An 18,425-nucleotide genomic window follows, 5' to 3' on the forward strand; every position below is an offset into this window, starting at 1 on the left:
AGGTACAGTACTGGCAGCTTACATGTAAATCCCCGATGCTGTCCAACACGAGAGAAATTCAGTCTGCTAACGAATTACATCATTTCTTACCACACATTCATTTTCTAACTGCTTATCTGTTCAGTGGCTTTTTTTTCAGTATACCTTTAAAAATTTTATAATGTTCTGAGACAATGTTTTACCCAACAACAAAAATTCCCTGGCAATGTAAGAAGGCATCGAATTTATATGACTTTACCATCTCAGTATGACTTGACTGTCTCAGTTTTTACTTTTCCTTTCTTTCACTCCATGACACTAAAATCATTTTCCAGTTTTTCTTTGAGGCCATGATCCCTGTACTGCTTGCTCTTAGGGGAAAATAAGGGATAATTATCCTACCCCTGATACAGTGCACTTATACAGCAGACTACAATAATATGCACATACCACAACAAAATTCCACATAGCATTTGTCTTGGTATAACTTTCATCGCACTTTTTATTGTTCTTGCACTTTTGTTACTGTTATCAGACGCTGTCAAATCGATGCCGATTACCGACAGCATCGCACCAGAATATTCGTAATCGGGTTTCCCTATGGGATGCTTTTTCTAGCTTTAGTTTATCTTATAAGCGTCCACGTCATTGTTGTAGGTAGCTTTAGCACTAGCTTTACTGACAAAAAATAATCCTGGAGACAAATTAGCATTTTGAGCCAGTCCATTGTCCTCCTGTAATTGCTGTGTAAACGCACCAATTACCCGTTCACACTCTCCAAGGTAAGGTATTTGCAGTTGTTCACACCATTCACCTACAGCCCGGAACTCTCTAACTCACAGAGAAACATTCACAGCAGTGACTTGATTGTGTACCTTATTCACACAAAATGTCCCACACACGGACTAAACTGCAATTATGAAAGAAAAACTGTCACAGAATGTTTTAGAACAAGAATGTGTTTTATTTGTTAAAAAATGAAATGAAAAAAACAGCCAAACGGGTAACATTCAGAGTCAAATTGAAATACAAATTTATTTATGTGATTTATTTATTTGCACGCTGTACAGACCCAGTAATCCTGGTCCCTACATTTGGCGCAGGTGTACTTGTGGCACTTTGCACAGCGAAACTTGCTGCGATTCTTGTTGCATTTCTGCTGTGCCTGGCACTGCGTTGTCCATGTGGGTGAGGACATTGGCACAACAGCCTGAGCAGCAGCAGCAGCAACAGCGGCTATAGTAGCAGCAGCAGCAGCAGAAGCCTTTTCTTTCTGCATTTCCTTTTCCTGCATGAATCGCCCTCGGAGTTCCATGGCTAGACGATGCAGAAACCGTCTTCTAGTACCTGTGTACCCCGTGCATGCCTTGTAGAGCACATAGGCATTCACTGCCGCCAAGTCCAGCATATTATAGAACACTGCAACTGGCCACCTGCGTGTTGCTGCTCGTACCGAGTATTTGCGTGCCATTTGGTCCAAAACATCAACACCACACTTCATATAGTTGTAGTCTGTTATTGTGTTTGGTTTTTTCTTTCTGTCATCCCCGGGCACCACGTGTTGGTGCATGGAGCTCAGAACACACACTGTTTTCTTTGTCTTTGGAGCATACACTGTCAATGACACACTGCCACTTCTGAACACCGATGTGGAGAATTGTTCCCGTGCTGCAGTGTCCTTTGCTGGAGGTGGAAGCTCACGCCGGACTTTGTTCATTGTGCCAAGAAGAGTGGTGTTACGGTGAAGCAGTCTGTGTGCCAGTGATAATGAAGTGAAAAAGTTGTCTGTTGTGACATTCCTGCCCACATCAAGGAATGGCTGCATGAGACGCATCACCACGTTCTCTGACAGCTTCTCACCTGTGGGACGACCAGGATCCTTTCCCAAGTAAGGGAATACATTGCAAACATATTTCGTCTCCAAATCTGTGGCCATCCAGAATTTAATTCCAAATTTGTCGGGCTTGGTGGCAATGTACTGTATGAATGGACAACGGACCTTTGTTGGGAAAAGCTGTTCATCAATTGTGATGTGTTGTCCTGGGCAGAAACTTGCTACACAGTTTGTAGTGAAGCGTGACCAGATATCAGAAATTGCTGCAAATCTATTGGTTTTTACACGCTCAGCACGGGTGTCCTTGTTGTCAAAGCGAAGGTTTGCCATAATTCTAATGAAGCGGTCTCTGGACATTGTCTCCTTGACTGCTGGCACCAGAAAGTCTTCCGACCAGGAGTCCACCATGGCACCAACTGGAGACATAACTGCTTTGAAAAACAGAACTGATAGAAAAGCCATCAATTCATACACTGACAGGTTCCATTCGGGATTTGTTCTGCGGCCTTGCAGGAGCGTACACTCTCTGATGGTCAGCAGCATCCCAATGTCAATCAGACACAGGAAGCTCTGCAGCACGCTGGTGACTTCACGCTTTGCATACTCTGTGGGTCCACTGCTGGCAGTGAAGGATGTGCTATGCACTGTCTCAAATTGTTGTCCGGCTTCTTGATGCACCCAAACTGAGCCATCTTTTGCAGTCAGGCTTGGCTTGGCATCTCTCTTCCCTATACCACGGCTCTTCTTTCGTACTTGTAAAGTCGGTGCCTTCATCAGATGACAAATCAGAGCTATCTACAGCGAATGAAACATCGCCGCCATCAGACTCGCCGTCATCCATTTCCTGCATCAGAAGCAAAGCAGCTTGCGCAGTGTATCTTTTCTGGCGTGGCAGGTCTTGAGGGGCCATTCTGGTGTTGTTCTTCAGGAATCACGTTTAGAAATGATTCATGCAGCTCTGTGGCAGCACTTTTATACACAGTACAGTCCTGCCATTGGCTGCTTTTGTCATTGGTGCATTTGCAAATAAGTACCCCATTTTCCTGTACATTATTCATGCTGCCTAATCAGCACCTGTGAGGTGGGATAGATTATCTCAGCAAAGGAGAAGTGCTCACTAACACAGATTTAGACAGACTTGTGAACAATATTTGAGAGTAATGGGTTTTTTGTGTATGTTGAAAATCTTTCAGATCTTTGAGTTCAGCTCATGAAAAATGGGAGCAAAAACAATATATATATATATATATATATATATATATATATATATATATATATATATATATATATATATATACATACACACACACACACACACACACACACACACACACACACACACACACACACACACACATAAACACTGCCCAAAGTTCCAATGAGGGTCAGACACAAAACCTTTTTCTTGCTCAAGCAAAGCCAGGCCTGTGCTTTCAGAACAACCCCTCCCCCACCTCTCTGTGACAGTGGCGCTAGCAGTCAAATGCAAATTTGCCGGTCTCTCAGGTGTGGCTGATGTGTATTGCCACAGCATGACAAACCCCAGGGGGTCAAGAGGCAAGGAATTAACGCAAATTCTCTCCGATGTATAGTAAAGCTAGTGTTAATACGCGGTGACGTGGGCGGAGCGAGGGCTGGGCGCGCGGCACTCGGGGCGGGGCTGCTGCGCGAGGCTGCTGCGCGAGGCGTGCGCTGTGTGTCAGGATGGCGGCCGCCTGTCAGGCTCGGCTCCCACGGCAAGGCCGGTGCGCTATGAAGGCCTACGCGATTATGCTGCTGGTGTTTCTGGACCTCTGTCTCAATTCGGTTAACGGTCAGTAACTAGTCAGCCGCACAGCCTTAACTGAAATTTATTTGCTGGTTTTACTTGCGGTACCTAAACAGGTTACCTGTTTCAGTATCAGCTATTTAGCATACCTGCTAACTGACTAGTTAGCTAATTGGCCGAAACAAAACGGCCGTTTAACTCGTTTAGTCATCTTTATTTGTACTTGTCGTCAGATGAAGAATTCAGTCCAAGATATTTAAACTGTCATATTTTAAGACTGATGATTTAAAGTCATAAGGCTGAGTTACCTGTGTATAATGTCGCTAGCTAGTTAGCTGGCTATGTCAGACATTGCCTGTTGAGGCTGTCTTCCTTGGTCATCTTCAGTAACGATATCTATTAAGTACTGCAGCTGTTGATCATATCTAATGGCTAAATGTGTAACCGAGAGCTAAGCAGGGCTATAGTAAATCTGTAGCAATCATAATGGTTGTAGCAATTAGCTAAGGAGTCCGCTTTCAGTTGTGAAGCCAAGCGCACTCTACGATTAGAGATCAGATCATGTAAATACAGATCATGTAAATATCCAGAATAACAAAAATAGAATAACATTTTTCAAATGATCATAAACGTGTCTAATAATTAGTATGCATTTTAGGCTTATGTAGGCATTTGTCATGTGATGGAGCTGTCTCTGACTTCCCAGGGTACCTGAGTTCCCCCCATGTCAGTCAGGAGCCCCCCTCCAGCCAAGTTGCCCAGCAAAGCCCAGTCATCACAAGCCCTGTGACGCCATCATCTGTCCCCAGTGAGTGTTGCTCTATCTCCGATGATTCACATGGTGTATACAGTATATACATATTGTGAATGACACGCTATTTTTCTTCCTCCAGCAACTACCCCTGCTGTGACTAGTTACGTGTTCAAGTGCCCGAGCAGGGGTCTGTGCAGTAAGTTGCCTCCAGATTGTGTCAACTGCACCTACCACACAAACTGCACTTACGGCAAGCCAGCATCCTTCTCCTGCACTGCGAGGAGTGGCGTCCACTGCCTGGTGAGCGTGGCCTCTGTCTAATTTAGGGCTGTAGCCAGAATGAAATTTGTCTGGGCCAATAATTTAGATTTAAATTTCTTTTGCAATACTTGCATTTTTTCCCCATCGGTCCTGACCAAGAAGTATGACATTTCTAACAAATATCAAGAAAAGTAGGAGTCATGCATTTCCGTGTGGTGAATTTTCAAGGAACCCCCCCACCCCCCCGCTCAGTGATTTTTTTTATCTTGAAGTGTCATGTTCTGCTTCCAGGGGGAATCAGGCCAGCCGCAGACCAACTTCAACTTGAACTTGACTTGCCAATTCTGCTGGCAGCTGGACCCCTCCCACTACCGGTGCTCCAACTCCAACAACTGCATGACTGTGTCTTGTCCCCGCAAGCGCTACATAGCCACCTGCACAGTCCTGGAGCACGTACACTGTATAGGTCAGTCCCGACTCTGCGAGTCACATGGGTGGGGATTCCCAGTAATCAAACCACACACAGGGCAATAATACATATGTCTTGTTTTTACCACTTTTCCATTTATTTCATAAAATGCAGATTTTTTTATTCTTGTTAAGCATTGGAAAGTTAAGTGAACAACAATAAATGAAAATATATCAAATGAAACAAATTTGCTTTATAACATGGAAAGAGTGTGTAACAGTTAATGTCTGACATCCTGTTACCTGGTTGTGTGGTGATGGCAGTCAAATTGTAGGCTGTCCTTTAACTTTAAATGTACTAGTTAACTGTTTCATCCCATGAAACAGAGCAGTATTTAACGTCCATTGTAGAAAGAATGCCATAATTTTTTTCTGTTGTTATAACTGCTGAAGGAGGTCACTTTGATGAATCAAAGATGTGACATTTTCTTGGTAATAAAGTAACTCAAATGGTGAACATACTTTAAATTTATTTGTTAGCAAAGAATATTAAGTGCATTTCTAGTAAATATTAAGTGAATAACATGCGCATGTAGAAAATCTGTTTTTATAAAAACTTTTGACTGGTAGTGTCTCATCCAAAATGATTGTGCATCGTACTAGTAATCTGTAGTAGTGCTAATGGTGGTATTTTGTCTTGCTCAGAATATACTGGACAGCTTACAGGTTTTTACCTGAAACCCCATCTTTCAAATCAGTGATCATGTGTCATACTCACTTGTCCTTGGTCCATTTATACCTTTTGGGTAAAATGAAACAGACATTGTGGCTACTTCATGTGTCAAAACACTCTTGAAATGATCAGTCGCTTACAGCTTCCTGTAATCTTTGTGACCCACGTTGTTGCAATATTAGCTGTGGTAATCACACAACTGTCACTTTGCAGGGAATAGGGAGTTTTCAAAACGATTGTTCTGCAACTGGACCGGAGGATACAAGTGGTCCACTGCCCTGGCACTCAGGTACCTGCCCCACATTTTTATTTCAGACCGTTTCTTTGCATTGTTTTTGAAAGAAGTAAATCTCTTCCTCACAGCTTACAGCAGCACTTAAACTTATCAATCCCATTATAAATAAAGCAAGGATCATAGTGATTAATGGCTGAGACAGAATAGTCAGAATTGAATAACCTAGTTTCTACAGTGAAATATCCTGTTGTGTAACTGGGTAACATTATTTTAGATTTACTGAATAATTTCTCTGAAGTCAGCACATGGATGCTGAGTCCTAGGTGGCCATCAGTGCTGCTTCTTTTTGTCCCTCAATTTGGTTTGTAACTGGAATTGCTCCAGTGAAAAAAGGCTTCTTTCTTAAATGTCTGTGAAACAACAAAAATGTAACCATCATGGGCTGAGAGAGTAGTGCTTAACTAGACTTTTCCCTTTCTGCTTTCCTGCAGCATCACATTGGGTGGATTTGGGGCGGACCGCTTCTACCTGGGTCAGTGGCGAGAGGGCCTTGGAAAGCTGTTTAGCTTTGGTGGCCTGGGGATATGGACCTTGATAGATGTACTACTGATTGGAGTGGGATATGTGGGGCCAGCAGACGGCTCCCTCTACATATAAGTTTTTACCCTCCCTCAGCCCCACCATCACCACCCTTTTGGACTCTAATCACCTCCATCAACATGCAACCATTCACATACGCCTTCCTATCCAAACACCCACTGCAGCAGACTCCAGTCCCATCTGCCGTGGGAAAATACAGCATTATGGGAAATCTGTTACACTGGGCCTACTCATTCCTCAGCATGCCTTCCTTTCTCCCCACTGTGTGTCCCACCATGGAGTGAGGAGGTGGAGCACCCTGGTGCGAGGTTAGCCGGAATCCGTGGGTCGGAGATCGGATGTCTTTTCACCGGGTGCGTAGAGTCACCAGCTTGGGTGGGGGTGACGGAGGCAGCAAGAGGTGGGCTGTTTGTGACATGGAGTGCATGGCGTGTGGAGTCCCTGAAAATGAGCACTGAAGATGGCTGAACTGCACTAGATCGATGGAAAGGTGGGCGGTGGACAGGAGATATCCAAGTTGGCAGCTGGAAGCACTAAAATGGAAATCTTGGATACGAGATGTAGTTTTTGTCCCGTGGAGTTGTTAGTCACAATCCTCTCTGGGATTTGAGACAACAGGATGGTTCTTCAGACTGTTATGGGCAAAAAATGCTCTTCCTTTTATTTTGCTAGTTGGTGAATTTACCCACATCAAGGTATTTGGCGAAGACCGTTTTGGACCTTCCAGCCAAGCGGCTCATTTTCTAACACAATGGTTGTGGCATTATGCTTTTCACGGTTCAGTTTTTGGAAGTGCAACAATCTTTGATGTGATTTACAAGCATCTGTGTAAAATTTAGTGGAATGATAGCAAAGAAGGATAAATGTGTTATTGAGTCTGTTGTCCAGTGCATGACTTAGTAACTTTGTTTTCCTCAAGATCTCACCTTTATATATAAAAGTACTGGAAATTAAAATTTTGAGTTTTTCTACTCGTGTTAAAAAGACTTCTGGGAAGTCTAATGTACAGAATTTAACTTATGTTTTTCCTGTTTGTTTGGCTGTTTCCTTTTAAAGTTATTTTTTTGGCTATGAAGCTGTCTGCTTATTCTCCATTCATACGTCGGTAAAAAGCCACATGTCAGTTAAGTGGTTTTTAGCAACAATCCAATGCTGATTTTTATCTGGAGAAACTCAATTAAATTTGATTCCCCTCCCAGTACTTCATCAGGTCTTCTGATCTTTATTTTTAAACGGTGGATTTTGGTCAAAATATCTATAGTGTTTGAGTGTTTGTTTTGAATTAGAAGTTTAGCCAGAAATCGCTGGAAAATCTGTGTAGCTTTTATGACTTAATTTGGCAGTTATGTGGGGAATGTGGCCTCGCCGAGATGAATTTCTAGAGCAGCTTCAAGTAGCTTCTCATCACTTAAGCAAAGAACTTTGTGTGCACCTCAGGACTGTTTCTCTAATGAACATTTGCATACATTTTCGACTAATTCCAGTGGACCTCAACCAGTTGGGGTTATGCATAGTAATACTACTGTACCAAATGCTTCGCCTTTGCTCTGGAACTTCCTCCCCGTTTGTTAATCCATTTCAGGAAAATATTCTCTGTGCAAATTATAAATAAAGTGTGAAAATGATCTGGTGACCTGCATAACTGAGCAGAAATATTTGGGGTAGGGACCTAAAGCCTGTGTACGTCGTGGAAACTCCTGGCCAGAAGCAGTGGAGGTCCTCGCCTTCAGTCCGGCGTTTAAAATGTTTGTGATGATGTAAAAACATCAGGTTTGCCCTGTAGATATACCACTAAATGTTCCCCTGTTGGTTTAACATGACTCCTGTGTGCCCTAGCGAAGTAAAAATCGCTACAGGCCATAAAAATTTGCATGTGTTACAGAAGATTGGAGAAATGTAGGTGTCGATGGTACTCGTGGTTTGGTTCATGGTGCTGCTATGATTGTGGGCACTTTGCTGTTGATTAGTTTGGCAGTGCCCAGCTTGATGTGAGAAAGTATTGTAAATAAAGTAAATTTTACTACACTGAAATATGTAAATAAAATGCAATGAAGGAAATATGTGCTTGGAAACGAGGCACTAAAGTATACAAATGTATTTGGATTGAGAAGGTTTCGTTCATAGTGTTATGTAACTGCAGTGTTAAAAATCAATTATCATCCTTAAAAAGATTATGCCGTGGACGTCTGATCACACGCTGGTTATTTATTCTTCAAGGATTTGGATTTATCGTCTTTGTCAAGTCTGGTCGTATCATGTGGTGAAAACTAATCAGCTAGATTAATACTGTTTACAGAGCTAAGCGCAGTCGCTGTCTAGCTGCACACATCACAAGAGGGAGCCAGTAAGTAGAAAGTTACTCTCCAGAGTACTTGAGTTTTAAAATGAAAGGACTAGTGGTTTTGTAGTATTATTATTATTAATACTAATAATACTAATAATAATTATCTTTTTTTTTTTTTCAATTTTCTTAATATCAAAGATTTTATTTTCTTAATAATAATAATAATAATAATATTGTTGGATTGTTTCAACATTTGACATATTTACTGCAATCTATCATACTGCTTGTAACGACAGCAGATACTATGACACAATGGCTGGTTGTAAGAAGGCCAGTTGACAGTTTGTGTTCTGTTTCATGAGCTGGCAAACTATAAACTATATTATGTTGTTTTGATGCTGATATTTGGCAACGCCATTGTTAATTTATGTTCTGTGTTGGATCATCTGTAGAGCCATATGACAGGGAGTTACTTTGATTACCAGTGTAGGTAAACAATTTAAATTGTTAGGTATGGAGAACTTTTACTGCACCGCTACCAAGATAAATATCGCTTTTCTCTCCAACTCTGAAACACGTCGAAACAATGACCCTCTGAAGAAAGTGAGAAAGGAAGCCAGTATAGGATTCATAAGACATTATGCTTTGAATCCTTTGGGGAGCAGGATTACGTGTGTGACAGTCAGCTTCAAAGCCTTGTCTTTTCCGTAATGGCTACAGACAGCACTCTTTATAGTGTACAAACCAATGCAGAACCATGAAAGGGGTCCAAAATTGTGCCGACAGATTTAATAGGAGCTGATGATGCTCGTGGTGCGGCTGAGGTACGTTGCTGAGCCTTTCCCCACGGTTGATTATACATTTCATATTTTAGATGATTTTGTCCTATATTTCTTTGTAGTGTTCTTTTTACACGACATGTTTAGTCACACGGGTCTAACACAGAGAGAAGACCTTGATTGATTATGAGTTTTTTATGTTTTATATCAAAGAGCTTTTCAGCCCTAGAGACAGAAAGTAGTTTTAGGCTATTATATGCTCATTATTGCTATTCGGCCAAAATAGGTTAGTCATGGAGAGCACGAGGTTCTCTTACTCACAGTTTTGTTTACAGACCTTTCCAATCCAACAAGTTGGTAGTGAACGGCTGTTTTTACGTTGAGCTCTACTTCAAGGGAAAGAATTTGAGAACTTGTTTAAACTGCTGCATGCTGCACAGGCGTGGTCGAATTTTCTTAGTTCCCCCATCTCCACACACAAACGCAGACGTGGGAGGGTCAAAGCGAGAGAGAAACATGCTCTGATGAAGGAGCTGGAGACAGATTTTCACACTGCCTCTCCCACATTCACACTGTCACACCAGCAGCATGACACAACACACACACAAACACATGCAGCGGCTCACAAATCCAGTGCATTTATGGCAGAACTGTACTGTGGGTTGTCTCCTTATACTGCATCGTGATTTTATTGATTTCGAGTTACCTTTGCCTTCTCTGTATGCTAATAATCTGGAGCTAGGAAAGTCTGCAAATTTTCATATTATGTCAATGTTCTCCTGCCTGTGATAGGAGTACCTTGTTTTCAGGTTAGGGGGTCGTTATGCCTTCCTGCCTGGCTGTGTCAGGAAGGTTGTCAGTTTGAATCTCATGACCAGCAGAATATTCAATATCTCTGGGCCCCTTGGCTGGCCCTGTGCTATGACACAAAGCTCAGTCACCTGTATACAGGCATGCAGGTATTGAATTCCATTGTACTTGGTACCTGTACTATGACTTAAAAAATGCATTCTATTCTATAAAAGTGAACGTATGGTGCCTGAAGGTACTGCGAAGCAGCTCACTGCAAACAATACACTGTACAGAGGGAGGGTGTTTGCGTTTGACTCAATGTTCATTACCTGCGTCACTGGCAAATGCCAGAGTTTGTCAGACCTAGGCGCGCTAAAACTACTTGATGTTGGAGATGCGATGTGAGGAACTATTTTGCATTGCAGATTCAGAAGAGGAAGCAAAGCTGTGGAAGACGACTCATGAGTTAGATCTGGGCGACGCTGGAGAATTTTAAAGCTATATCAGCTGAATAGCCAGTCCCCACTATGGGTGCTGAAGTTCTGTAGCAGGGGTGGGTGGTCTCATCCGCAAAGGGCCCGTGTGTATGCAGGTTTTAAGGGTAATTTTTTGGTCAGCTGTTTGGACCCAGTATGAGATCTCTTCAGCCAATCAGTCCTCTAATTAGTAAACTACTTAAGGAGTAAAAACCTACAATGGCCCTTTCTGGAAAAGACTAGCAAACCCTGGTCTATAGTCACTGAGATGCAGGACTAGAGAGCAGGAACCCCAAACCTCTCTGGGAAATCACTTTCTGCACATTAAATAAGCCAAAAGGGAAAAATGCAGTAAAAAAACAAAAACCCACAAAAAACTTACTACTATGTGAAGGCCCTAGTTCCACCATGCAACCAATGCCAGTGATGATCCACATTTAATTTTAAACAATAGTGTGTCAGGGGTATTTTCCATTAAAGATTATACTATTCATCTGTAAATAAGCACCTTACAGAATAATTAACGCATTTAGATCTATGGATATGAATTCTGAGAGAGAGAGACCCACACACTGGCATTTTTAATACTGAGGGATCCAAGTATTTGGTAATGACCAAAAAGACTTTTGGGTGCCAATTAAAGTATTTATTTTTACAAGGACACATACACATTTCATTGGCCCAGATCAGACATGATACACCCCCCCAGTCACAACTGAGCCTATAAATTACCAACAAGCCACACCCACCCCCCACCCTATGCTCCACACAAAAAAAAGTCACACCAATTAAAATAATAATTAAAACAAAAAAGGAAGAAATGCAAGGGATAACAGAATCCCCCACTGGTGTGACAAAGGATTTCGTTCAAACAGCAAGTCAAACTTGCAAAAGGTCAATGGAAAATGCTTCGCTGATGCTTTCCGTCGATAAGCCATCCATCTAGAGACGGACATTGACAAAGTGCGTGTGTCACTGTCAGTTGAGGTCCCTTTCTTACACGAAAGCCAATGAATCAGCAAATGGCCCCAAATCGATAAGAGTTCTTAACAGTCAGGATTTCTCAGAAACCAGGATGAAGAAAAAAAAAAATAAGTCTTGCAGTTAGGCCATTGATAGCATATAATCACAGGTCACAAACCAAGTCAACATGTAGACAAACCAAAACGTGCTGGTACAGATCTGCCATACTTTATATACTGGAATAGAAAAGAAAAATAAAAAAATATTCCATCGTCCAGGGGGTAGGAAGAAGTTATTTTTGCAAAGTTAATGGGCAAGGTCGGGGGGGGGGGGGGCGTCATCAAGAAGTATGGCACTTCCCACTTTACACAGCTGGGGTTTGGGGGGCCACAGCCTTGCAGCGCTGCTCCATGGAGCCACTGTGGAAACCACGGGTACCATCAGGCCCGCGGGGGAGGCGCAGAACCCCTGGCGGGAGCCCGTCTGCGTTCTGGATCTTGCGGCCTAGCATCGGACTGCCTGATGGGCTGTTCTCCTGGGAAGCCACCTGGCGGCGCCGTTGCACCCAGGGACTGCCGGAGGGAGTCACACTGCTGTCTGAGGAGTAGTCCGCCCACCGACGTCCCGAATCGGGGCTTAGGCGGCCCTCTGCAGCCAGGGGAGACTTGTTAGTGCACAGGGCGCGGCGCTGGGAGCAGGGGCTGGCCCTCGGGCTGGACCAGGGGCTGGTGCGCGGTGACGCCGTGGGGCTCAAGTGGTTCTGCTGATAGCCAGAGCCACCCGTGGGGCTCAGCTTGTTGCCGGAACGTGCCTTCCGGGCCAGCCGGGGCGAGGTGGGGTTGCTCTCCGTCTCGGAGGAGCTGCAGGCCGAGTCGTCACCCTGGTACTGCAGCTCCCGCACGCGGCTGTTCAGGGAGCGGTTCTTGGCGGCGCTGCCCTCGTCCCTCTGCCGTTCCTTGGTCACCTTCTTCTTTGGCGGCTTGGTCCCAATCAGCACCACCTTCACCCCCAGGCTGCCGCCACCCACTGCTTCGTGAGCCCGGATAGCGGCTTCCACCTCCTCGAACTCCACGATGGCGCATTCCTCCGTGCCCAGCTGGGTGTAGCGGCCACTCAGCTTCTTCAGGTCAGGCGCTAGGTCCTTGCCGGGTTTCAGGACGCGCACAGAGGCGATGGGCCCGTAGGTTCCGAAGGCCCGCAGCAGCACCTCCATTGGATGCTCCTGTTGGGTGGTACCACCCCCTTCGGCTCCTCCTCCTCCTCCATTAGCCATGCCCCCTTCCCCTCCCATCAGGGCTGTCCCCAGTTCAGGCCAACGCCGTAGATCATTCAGCAGCAGCATGCGGCTGGGCAGGCTCTCGCTGGCGAACACGGGCACCGCCGAGCGCCGGCGCACCTTGCGGCCCTCCTCATTGAGCTCCAGCAGCGCAGACTGCCGCAGCGCATGCGCCGTCGTCCGCCAGTCGCGCGTCAAGTGCTTCACCTGAAACGAGAGGCCGTGCAGAGAACAGGAGATTGATGCAAACGCAGAAGCATCCTGTTCGGTGAGAACCGTGCTTCCTGAAACAGACACCACACTCTCTCGAGATCAGCAACATCGCCTGCTGGCAAATTCGGGTTTAGGCGACTCGTTCTCGCAGCGACGGACACAGCTGCGCGTGAAATGCCACAGCACTCGTTTCTGCCATTACTGCAGATGGCTTTCTCAGCAGGTTTAAGGCTTTGCACGCTGACATTAAAAAAATATAAAAAAAAAAAAAAGACAAAAACACAGCTAAATGCAGTATTAAAATGACACCGTAACTATGACGCCAGGAAGTATCAAAATAAGTGCCTTTGCTTCAGAGGGACAAAACCAGCCTGCAGTAAATTCCAATGTCATCTAAGGCTTTAGCCCATTGGTCAGTCTCATGACGGGGGCGTGGCTGTCAGGCGGTACCTTCTTAAAGGAGGTCAGCAGCTTGACGCTGACGTAGCCCAGCTTGTTGCGGCGGACGTGTTTCAGCAGAAAAGCATCGTGCTCGAGGTTCTCATCAGACAGGTAGTACTCGATCTGGGCCACCAGCTTCTGCATCAGCTCTGCATCCGGCGGAACCCAACTCTCCTCCTCTTCCTCTTCTTCCTCCATCTCCCCACCACTTGTGCCCACACCGCTTTGAAAAAGCCCATAAACAAAAAGGTTACCTCAGCCACCAATGTGACCCATTATACCCATGAAGTGCCACACACACAGGAAAACTATTGAACTGCAAAGCAGTTCATTTTGAATTTATCTAATGAATCCATCCACAGGTTTACTACCAAAAAACAATCAAGTTCTAAATTGGACTTCAGTGGATGACTCACCATCCCCCCTCCCCCCCCAGGAAGCTCTACTCCAACTGCCTAGATGGATCCAGTGCATTACCGTACGTCACAGCAGAAAGCATGCCACAGTTAAGCTTTTGTAAAATTGTGTATAAAGGGGAAAACCTCATCCACAGCAGACTGCCGGGAGAACTCCCACGCAGATACCTCAAAAGCGGCACCATTCAGGTCAGATCCGTCCAGCCGTGACTCATGATATACTTCCCCTCAGGTACAGGGAAAATACTCAGCAAAATCTAATTACGCTGAATGCATTCTGTCTAAATAGGTTTTTTTCCCCTTGATTCAACTCAAAGCCCTGACCTCGAAGAAAGAAACTGAAAAGATAGGTTGCGTGCCTGAGATGACTACACTACAGAGAAATCGGAAATGTAATACAAAAATACACGCATTGCACGTAGAGTATTTCGGTACCGTCAGCTATTAATACAAAATGCATAGCAGGACATGACGCAAGGCTATTAAGCAACAAGTATAAGAAGGTGAGGCGGCAGACTTAATTCAGCAAGACCGTTTGGTTATTTACGTCAATGAGGTTAATGTTACATATACTTAAGGTTTAACAATACGAGTATTACAAGTTACACAAATCATAGCGGTACCATAATTCTGCTCATTCAATAGCATGATCAAAATAGTTCTGAAACTCAAGCAATAGGGCAACCTAACCTGCGGGGGATTTTTTGCGATGTTAAAAAAAGTTATGCATTGTTTAAATTACCCGTGTTTATCCGATCTTCCAAAGTCGTCCTCGCTGCAGCTGCCTCCGGCTAAGTCCAGGTGGTTCGTCTGCGCGTCCTCCCCGGGATCCTCATCCTCAGCCGCCTGGATGGCCACCGTTATCCGCACCCGAGTGCCCATCTCTTGCAGCTGACTGTCAGTAGAGACGTTTCGGTCACCTGCATCCGGCGTGGGCTCGGCGCAGTCGGGGATGGCAGCCGCCGCCGCTATGGCGCTCATGCTGCCTGCCGTTAACGCTTGTGCCGCAGCTCTGTCCGCTTCCTCTTCGCGGGCGCTTCGCTCGCTCCCCGTCGCCACCGCCGCGCTTCGCCCGATGCCACCCCCGTCAGCGGCCGAGTTGCGAACGGGAGGATACGGGGTGTCCGCCGATCGTCCCTTTCGACAACGCCGCCGGTAGAGGTGGACGGGGACGACCAGGACGCGCTCCGCTGCTCGCCACAGCTCCCAGATCCTGCCCCACGGAGAGCCCCGGGGCGACGCGGGGCCAGCGGCCGGCGAGACGAGACTAGGAGCGGCGGAGGCGAAGGGGAGGGACGTGTCTTGCGCGCTCACTTCCTGATGTGTAAGAGGCTTTTTCCCTTTGAATCGGGCTCTTGGATTGGGCCATGCCGCCCCCCCACACTCATCCCCACGCCACCAGGGGGACGGAGCGAGCAAAGAAAGGCAGCGCAAAAACACGCATATCAGCGCATGCATACTCCTCTGTGTCTTCCTCTTCTTCTTCTTTCTTTTTGGTTCCTTAAAGACCCAGCTGTTGGCTAAGTGGTTTCTTTATAACCAAGTAATGAAGTAAATCCTCCATTTTAAGTGGCATCAATGGAGTGCAATCAGGGGGAAGCGGTGCGCCAATCATTGTTTTCTAAATCTGTAAATTGAATAATAAGCTCTAACATTCGGGACGGACTGGTGGCCGGAAGATTTCTATTTTAAGGACGAGGAACTTGGAACTGCACTTGAATTACTGGTCCGTTTTTATCTGATTGCGCTGTGGTTTATTATATTATGCTCTTATAGTTTTTATTAGTATTGTGTATTTTTTGGTAACAGACAGTCTTAGAGTTGGACATGACTGATCTGATCATTGTGTATGGTTGCCCTCTTCCATGGTGTGAGATGATACATCCCTTATGTCAAGCCCCCACGCAAAGGCTGCCCACCCACCACCAGCTGACACGGAGCCCCAGCAGCATCAGTGTGTTGTAAATGTCCTGCCCCCCGCCCCTTTTTTGATAACACAGATGCGCCTGGTAAGTCACGTGCAAACATGGCCCATTCAGCCCCCCAGGTTACTTTCTCCTTTGCTGTCTGCATGATGACAGATTACAGATCTGCACTTTTCCGTTGCATGTGTTGTGGTTTCTCTGCCTTTTATAGTGCAGTGTAAAAAAATGAATAAACCGCACGTATCCTTCAGTGGCCGGTGACTGAGTCTGGTGGAGATGAAGCGTGTGGGTATTTGGTGGAGGTGTGTCACAAAAATATCGGGTCAGTGGTAGTTTTGAGTCAATCCATAGTGGCGCTGAGAGTAGAAATCACTTCCATTTTAACAAGAGACCACACCTCCCCCCCACCAGGTGTCGATTCAGGAGGGCGGAGAATTCCCTTCCCACTCTCCTCATCGCATGTTTTTTTTTTTTTTTTTTTTTTTTTTTTAAATAATGACTTTCTGTGTTATGTATGTTCGGTTTATCTCCATCTCTTATCTACAGCTCTGTCTCTCACTCCCACATTCCGCAGCTCCTTTCACTGATGCAGTTTTGTTAAATCCCCGTGCTTTGTGAGGCGTGCATTGTGTCTTACTGTCGTTCGCTGAATGCCGCGTTTCACCAGAGGCACTTGTTACGTTTTCCCTCTGAGTCAGATGAGCTATTTATAGATTTCTATATCCAGGATCGCTCAGGCAGGCCGGTTTGCCTATATGTTACACAATGCAACAGACGCAGTTTCGTTCACGCCGGTGTCTTCGCGGCACATGATCTCTTGCATGGTGATTCATATAATATGCTTAAAGTACTGCAAGACCAACGCGTGGAACATGTGAAGCATAACAGATAACATGCTTATAATTCCTGTCAGAGGGAATGATATAATAACTTACGTAAGTTTAGCATACCGGTGTAGAGTCTATTCACTGTAAAAATGGGGAAAACACAGTATTATATCTACATATTCTGGATGACTGATTCCATACATGCATAAAAGTGAATAGGCCTAATTGTCAATCATGCTGCATTTATGAAGAGTGAAGTTGATGAATGAACAATGAGTTGTACACGTAATTTGTAAGAAACAGCCCTTGACGTGGTGGATGTCTTGTTGATTGGCCGGGGAGGGTTTGTGCCACAACTTCTGTTGACACACTGAGAGGCCGTGGGCGATGTGATATGCCTCATCACCTGGTGACTCCATTTTTGCGCGATCATTATATAGAGTCGCAGTTTTTTTTAATAGCACACAGGTCGACAGAAGGTAAAGATAAATGCCAACCCAGTGAAGAGACTATCATATGTTTAAAAAAAAAAAAAAAAAAGATGTGCCAGCTTGAAAACATGTTATCCAATTATTTTGATACTTTTATTTAACGCAAGATGAATAGTCCGTTATATTTGCCATAGGCCTACTTCATGAACCGTCGCGCTGATCTAATTCCACACTGAAATGGATTGTGTACGACCGTTTCAGACAGACACGATTTAAAAATTTGATTAGCTTAATTATGTAAATTTACTTTCTATTTTATCACGTTAAGCAACTGGAAACTTTACCAGAACAACTTATATTAAATTCTTTCATTGCTCAAGGGACCAAGACGCCCCTAGTATAGTTTGACACGTGCATATATATTCTTACCACATGGCCAGCTGTTTTCATTGAACCGTCTCGTTATATAAATTTTAGCTAGAAATGGGTATTGATTCGCCGGTATATGGATTTAAAATTATTTTAAAATGTCTGACATTCACTCCGTTCAGATTTAAGGCGAGTCTAGGAGTTCGGTTATCATTAGGCTACTTATTGATACACATGGAATTAGCTGCCAGAATTAGGTTTGGTTATTCCATTTAACTATCGGGGTTGTGAAAACAGAATTGTTACAGTTCTAAGCCAGATATATAACGTATAATTTACACAGCTAGGTTATGAGCCCATTACCAGCTTTAATGTTTATATAAAGAAAGATAATAGTCCTACGACTTTGCCATTCATTTGTCAAAGGATTGACGATGGGAAAGGTTTTAGCTACAAAATATTTGATTAGAAAATATTTGCTCAAAAATTATTACTGTTTATTGTTGTTTCAATATCGTTTTATTTTGATTAACAAAGTGAAATATAGGTCTAGATATACGTATTCTATTCGATGATCCAACTACAGTACATCCATCTTCCAGCCCGGAACCAACCCAGGCAGCACGTACGAGAGTTTCAGTTTCATTAAAATATTTTTACC

General features: G+C 44.5%; 2 protein-coding genes across 2 annotated transcripts; one reads left to right on the forward strand and one right to left on the reverse strand.

The window, feature by feature from the left end:
- Positions 1-3,438: 3,438 nt before the first annotated feature.
- On the forward strand, positions 3,439-8,197 carry tm2d3 (TM2 domain containing 3). Its single transcript, XM_023819620.2, has 6 exons — positions 3,439-3,626; positions 4,288-4,389; positions 4,475-4,635; positions 4,888-5,062; positions 5,951-6,026; positions 6,464-8,197. The coding sequence occupies exons 1-6, from the start codon at positions 3,518-3,520 to the stop codon at positions 6,627-6,629; spliced, it is 789 nt and encodes a 262-aa protein (XP_023675388.1). The 5' UTR covers positions 3,439-3,517; the 3' UTR covers positions 6,630-8,197.
- A 3,314-nt stretch (positions 8,198-11,511) lies between these two features.
- Positions 11,512-15,731, reverse strand: larp6a (La ribonucleoprotein 6, translational regulator a). Its single transcript, XM_023819711.2, has 3 exons — positions 14,955-15,731; positions 13,806-14,019; positions 11,512-13,349 (listed from the first exon to the last, which is right to left on the reverse strand). The coding sequence occupies exons 1-3, from the start codon at positions 15,668-15,670 to the stop codon at positions 12,231-12,233; spliced, it is 2,049 nt and encodes a 682-aa protein (XP_023675479.1). The 5' UTR covers positions 15,671-15,731; the 3' UTR covers positions 11,512-12,230.
- Between the last annotated feature and the right edge of the window lie 2,694 nt (positions 15,732-18,425).

This window comes from Paramormyrops kingsleyae, chromosome 11 (genome assembly GCF_048594095.1).
Source record: "Paramormyrops kingsleyae isolate MSU_618 chromosome 11, PKINGS_0.4, whole genome shotgun sequence".
NCBI classification, from domain to species: domain Eukaryota; kingdom Metazoa; phylum Chordata; class Actinopteri; order Osteoglossiformes; family Mormyridae; genus Paramormyrops; species Paramormyrops kingsleyae.

Coding starts and splice junctions, on each gene's coding strand:
- tm2d3 (XM_023819620.2), top strand. CDS start 3,518: ATGGCGGCCGCCTGTCAGGCTCGGCTCCCACGGCAAGGCCGGTGCGCT. Junction 4,390..4,474: donor GACGCCATCATCTGTCCCCA/GTGAGTGTTGCT, acceptor TTCTTCCTCCAG/CAACTACCCCTGCTGTGACT. Junction 4,636..4,887: donor GGAGTGGCGTCCACTGCCTG/GTGAGCGTGGCC, acceptor TTCTGCTTCCAG/GGGGAATCAGGCCAGCCGCA.
- larp6a (XM_023819711.2), bottom strand. CDS start 15,670: ATGCATGCGCTGATATGCGTGTTTTTGCGCTGCCTTTCTTTGCTCGCT. Junction 14,020..14,954: donor GGAAGATCGGATAAACACGG/GTAATTTAAACA, acceptor GCTTTTTCAAAG/CGGTGTGGGCACAAGTGGTG. Junction 13,350..13,805: donor TGCTGACCTCCTTTAAGAAG/GTACCGCCTGAC, acceptor CTCTCGTTTCAG/GTGAAGCACTTGACGCGCGA.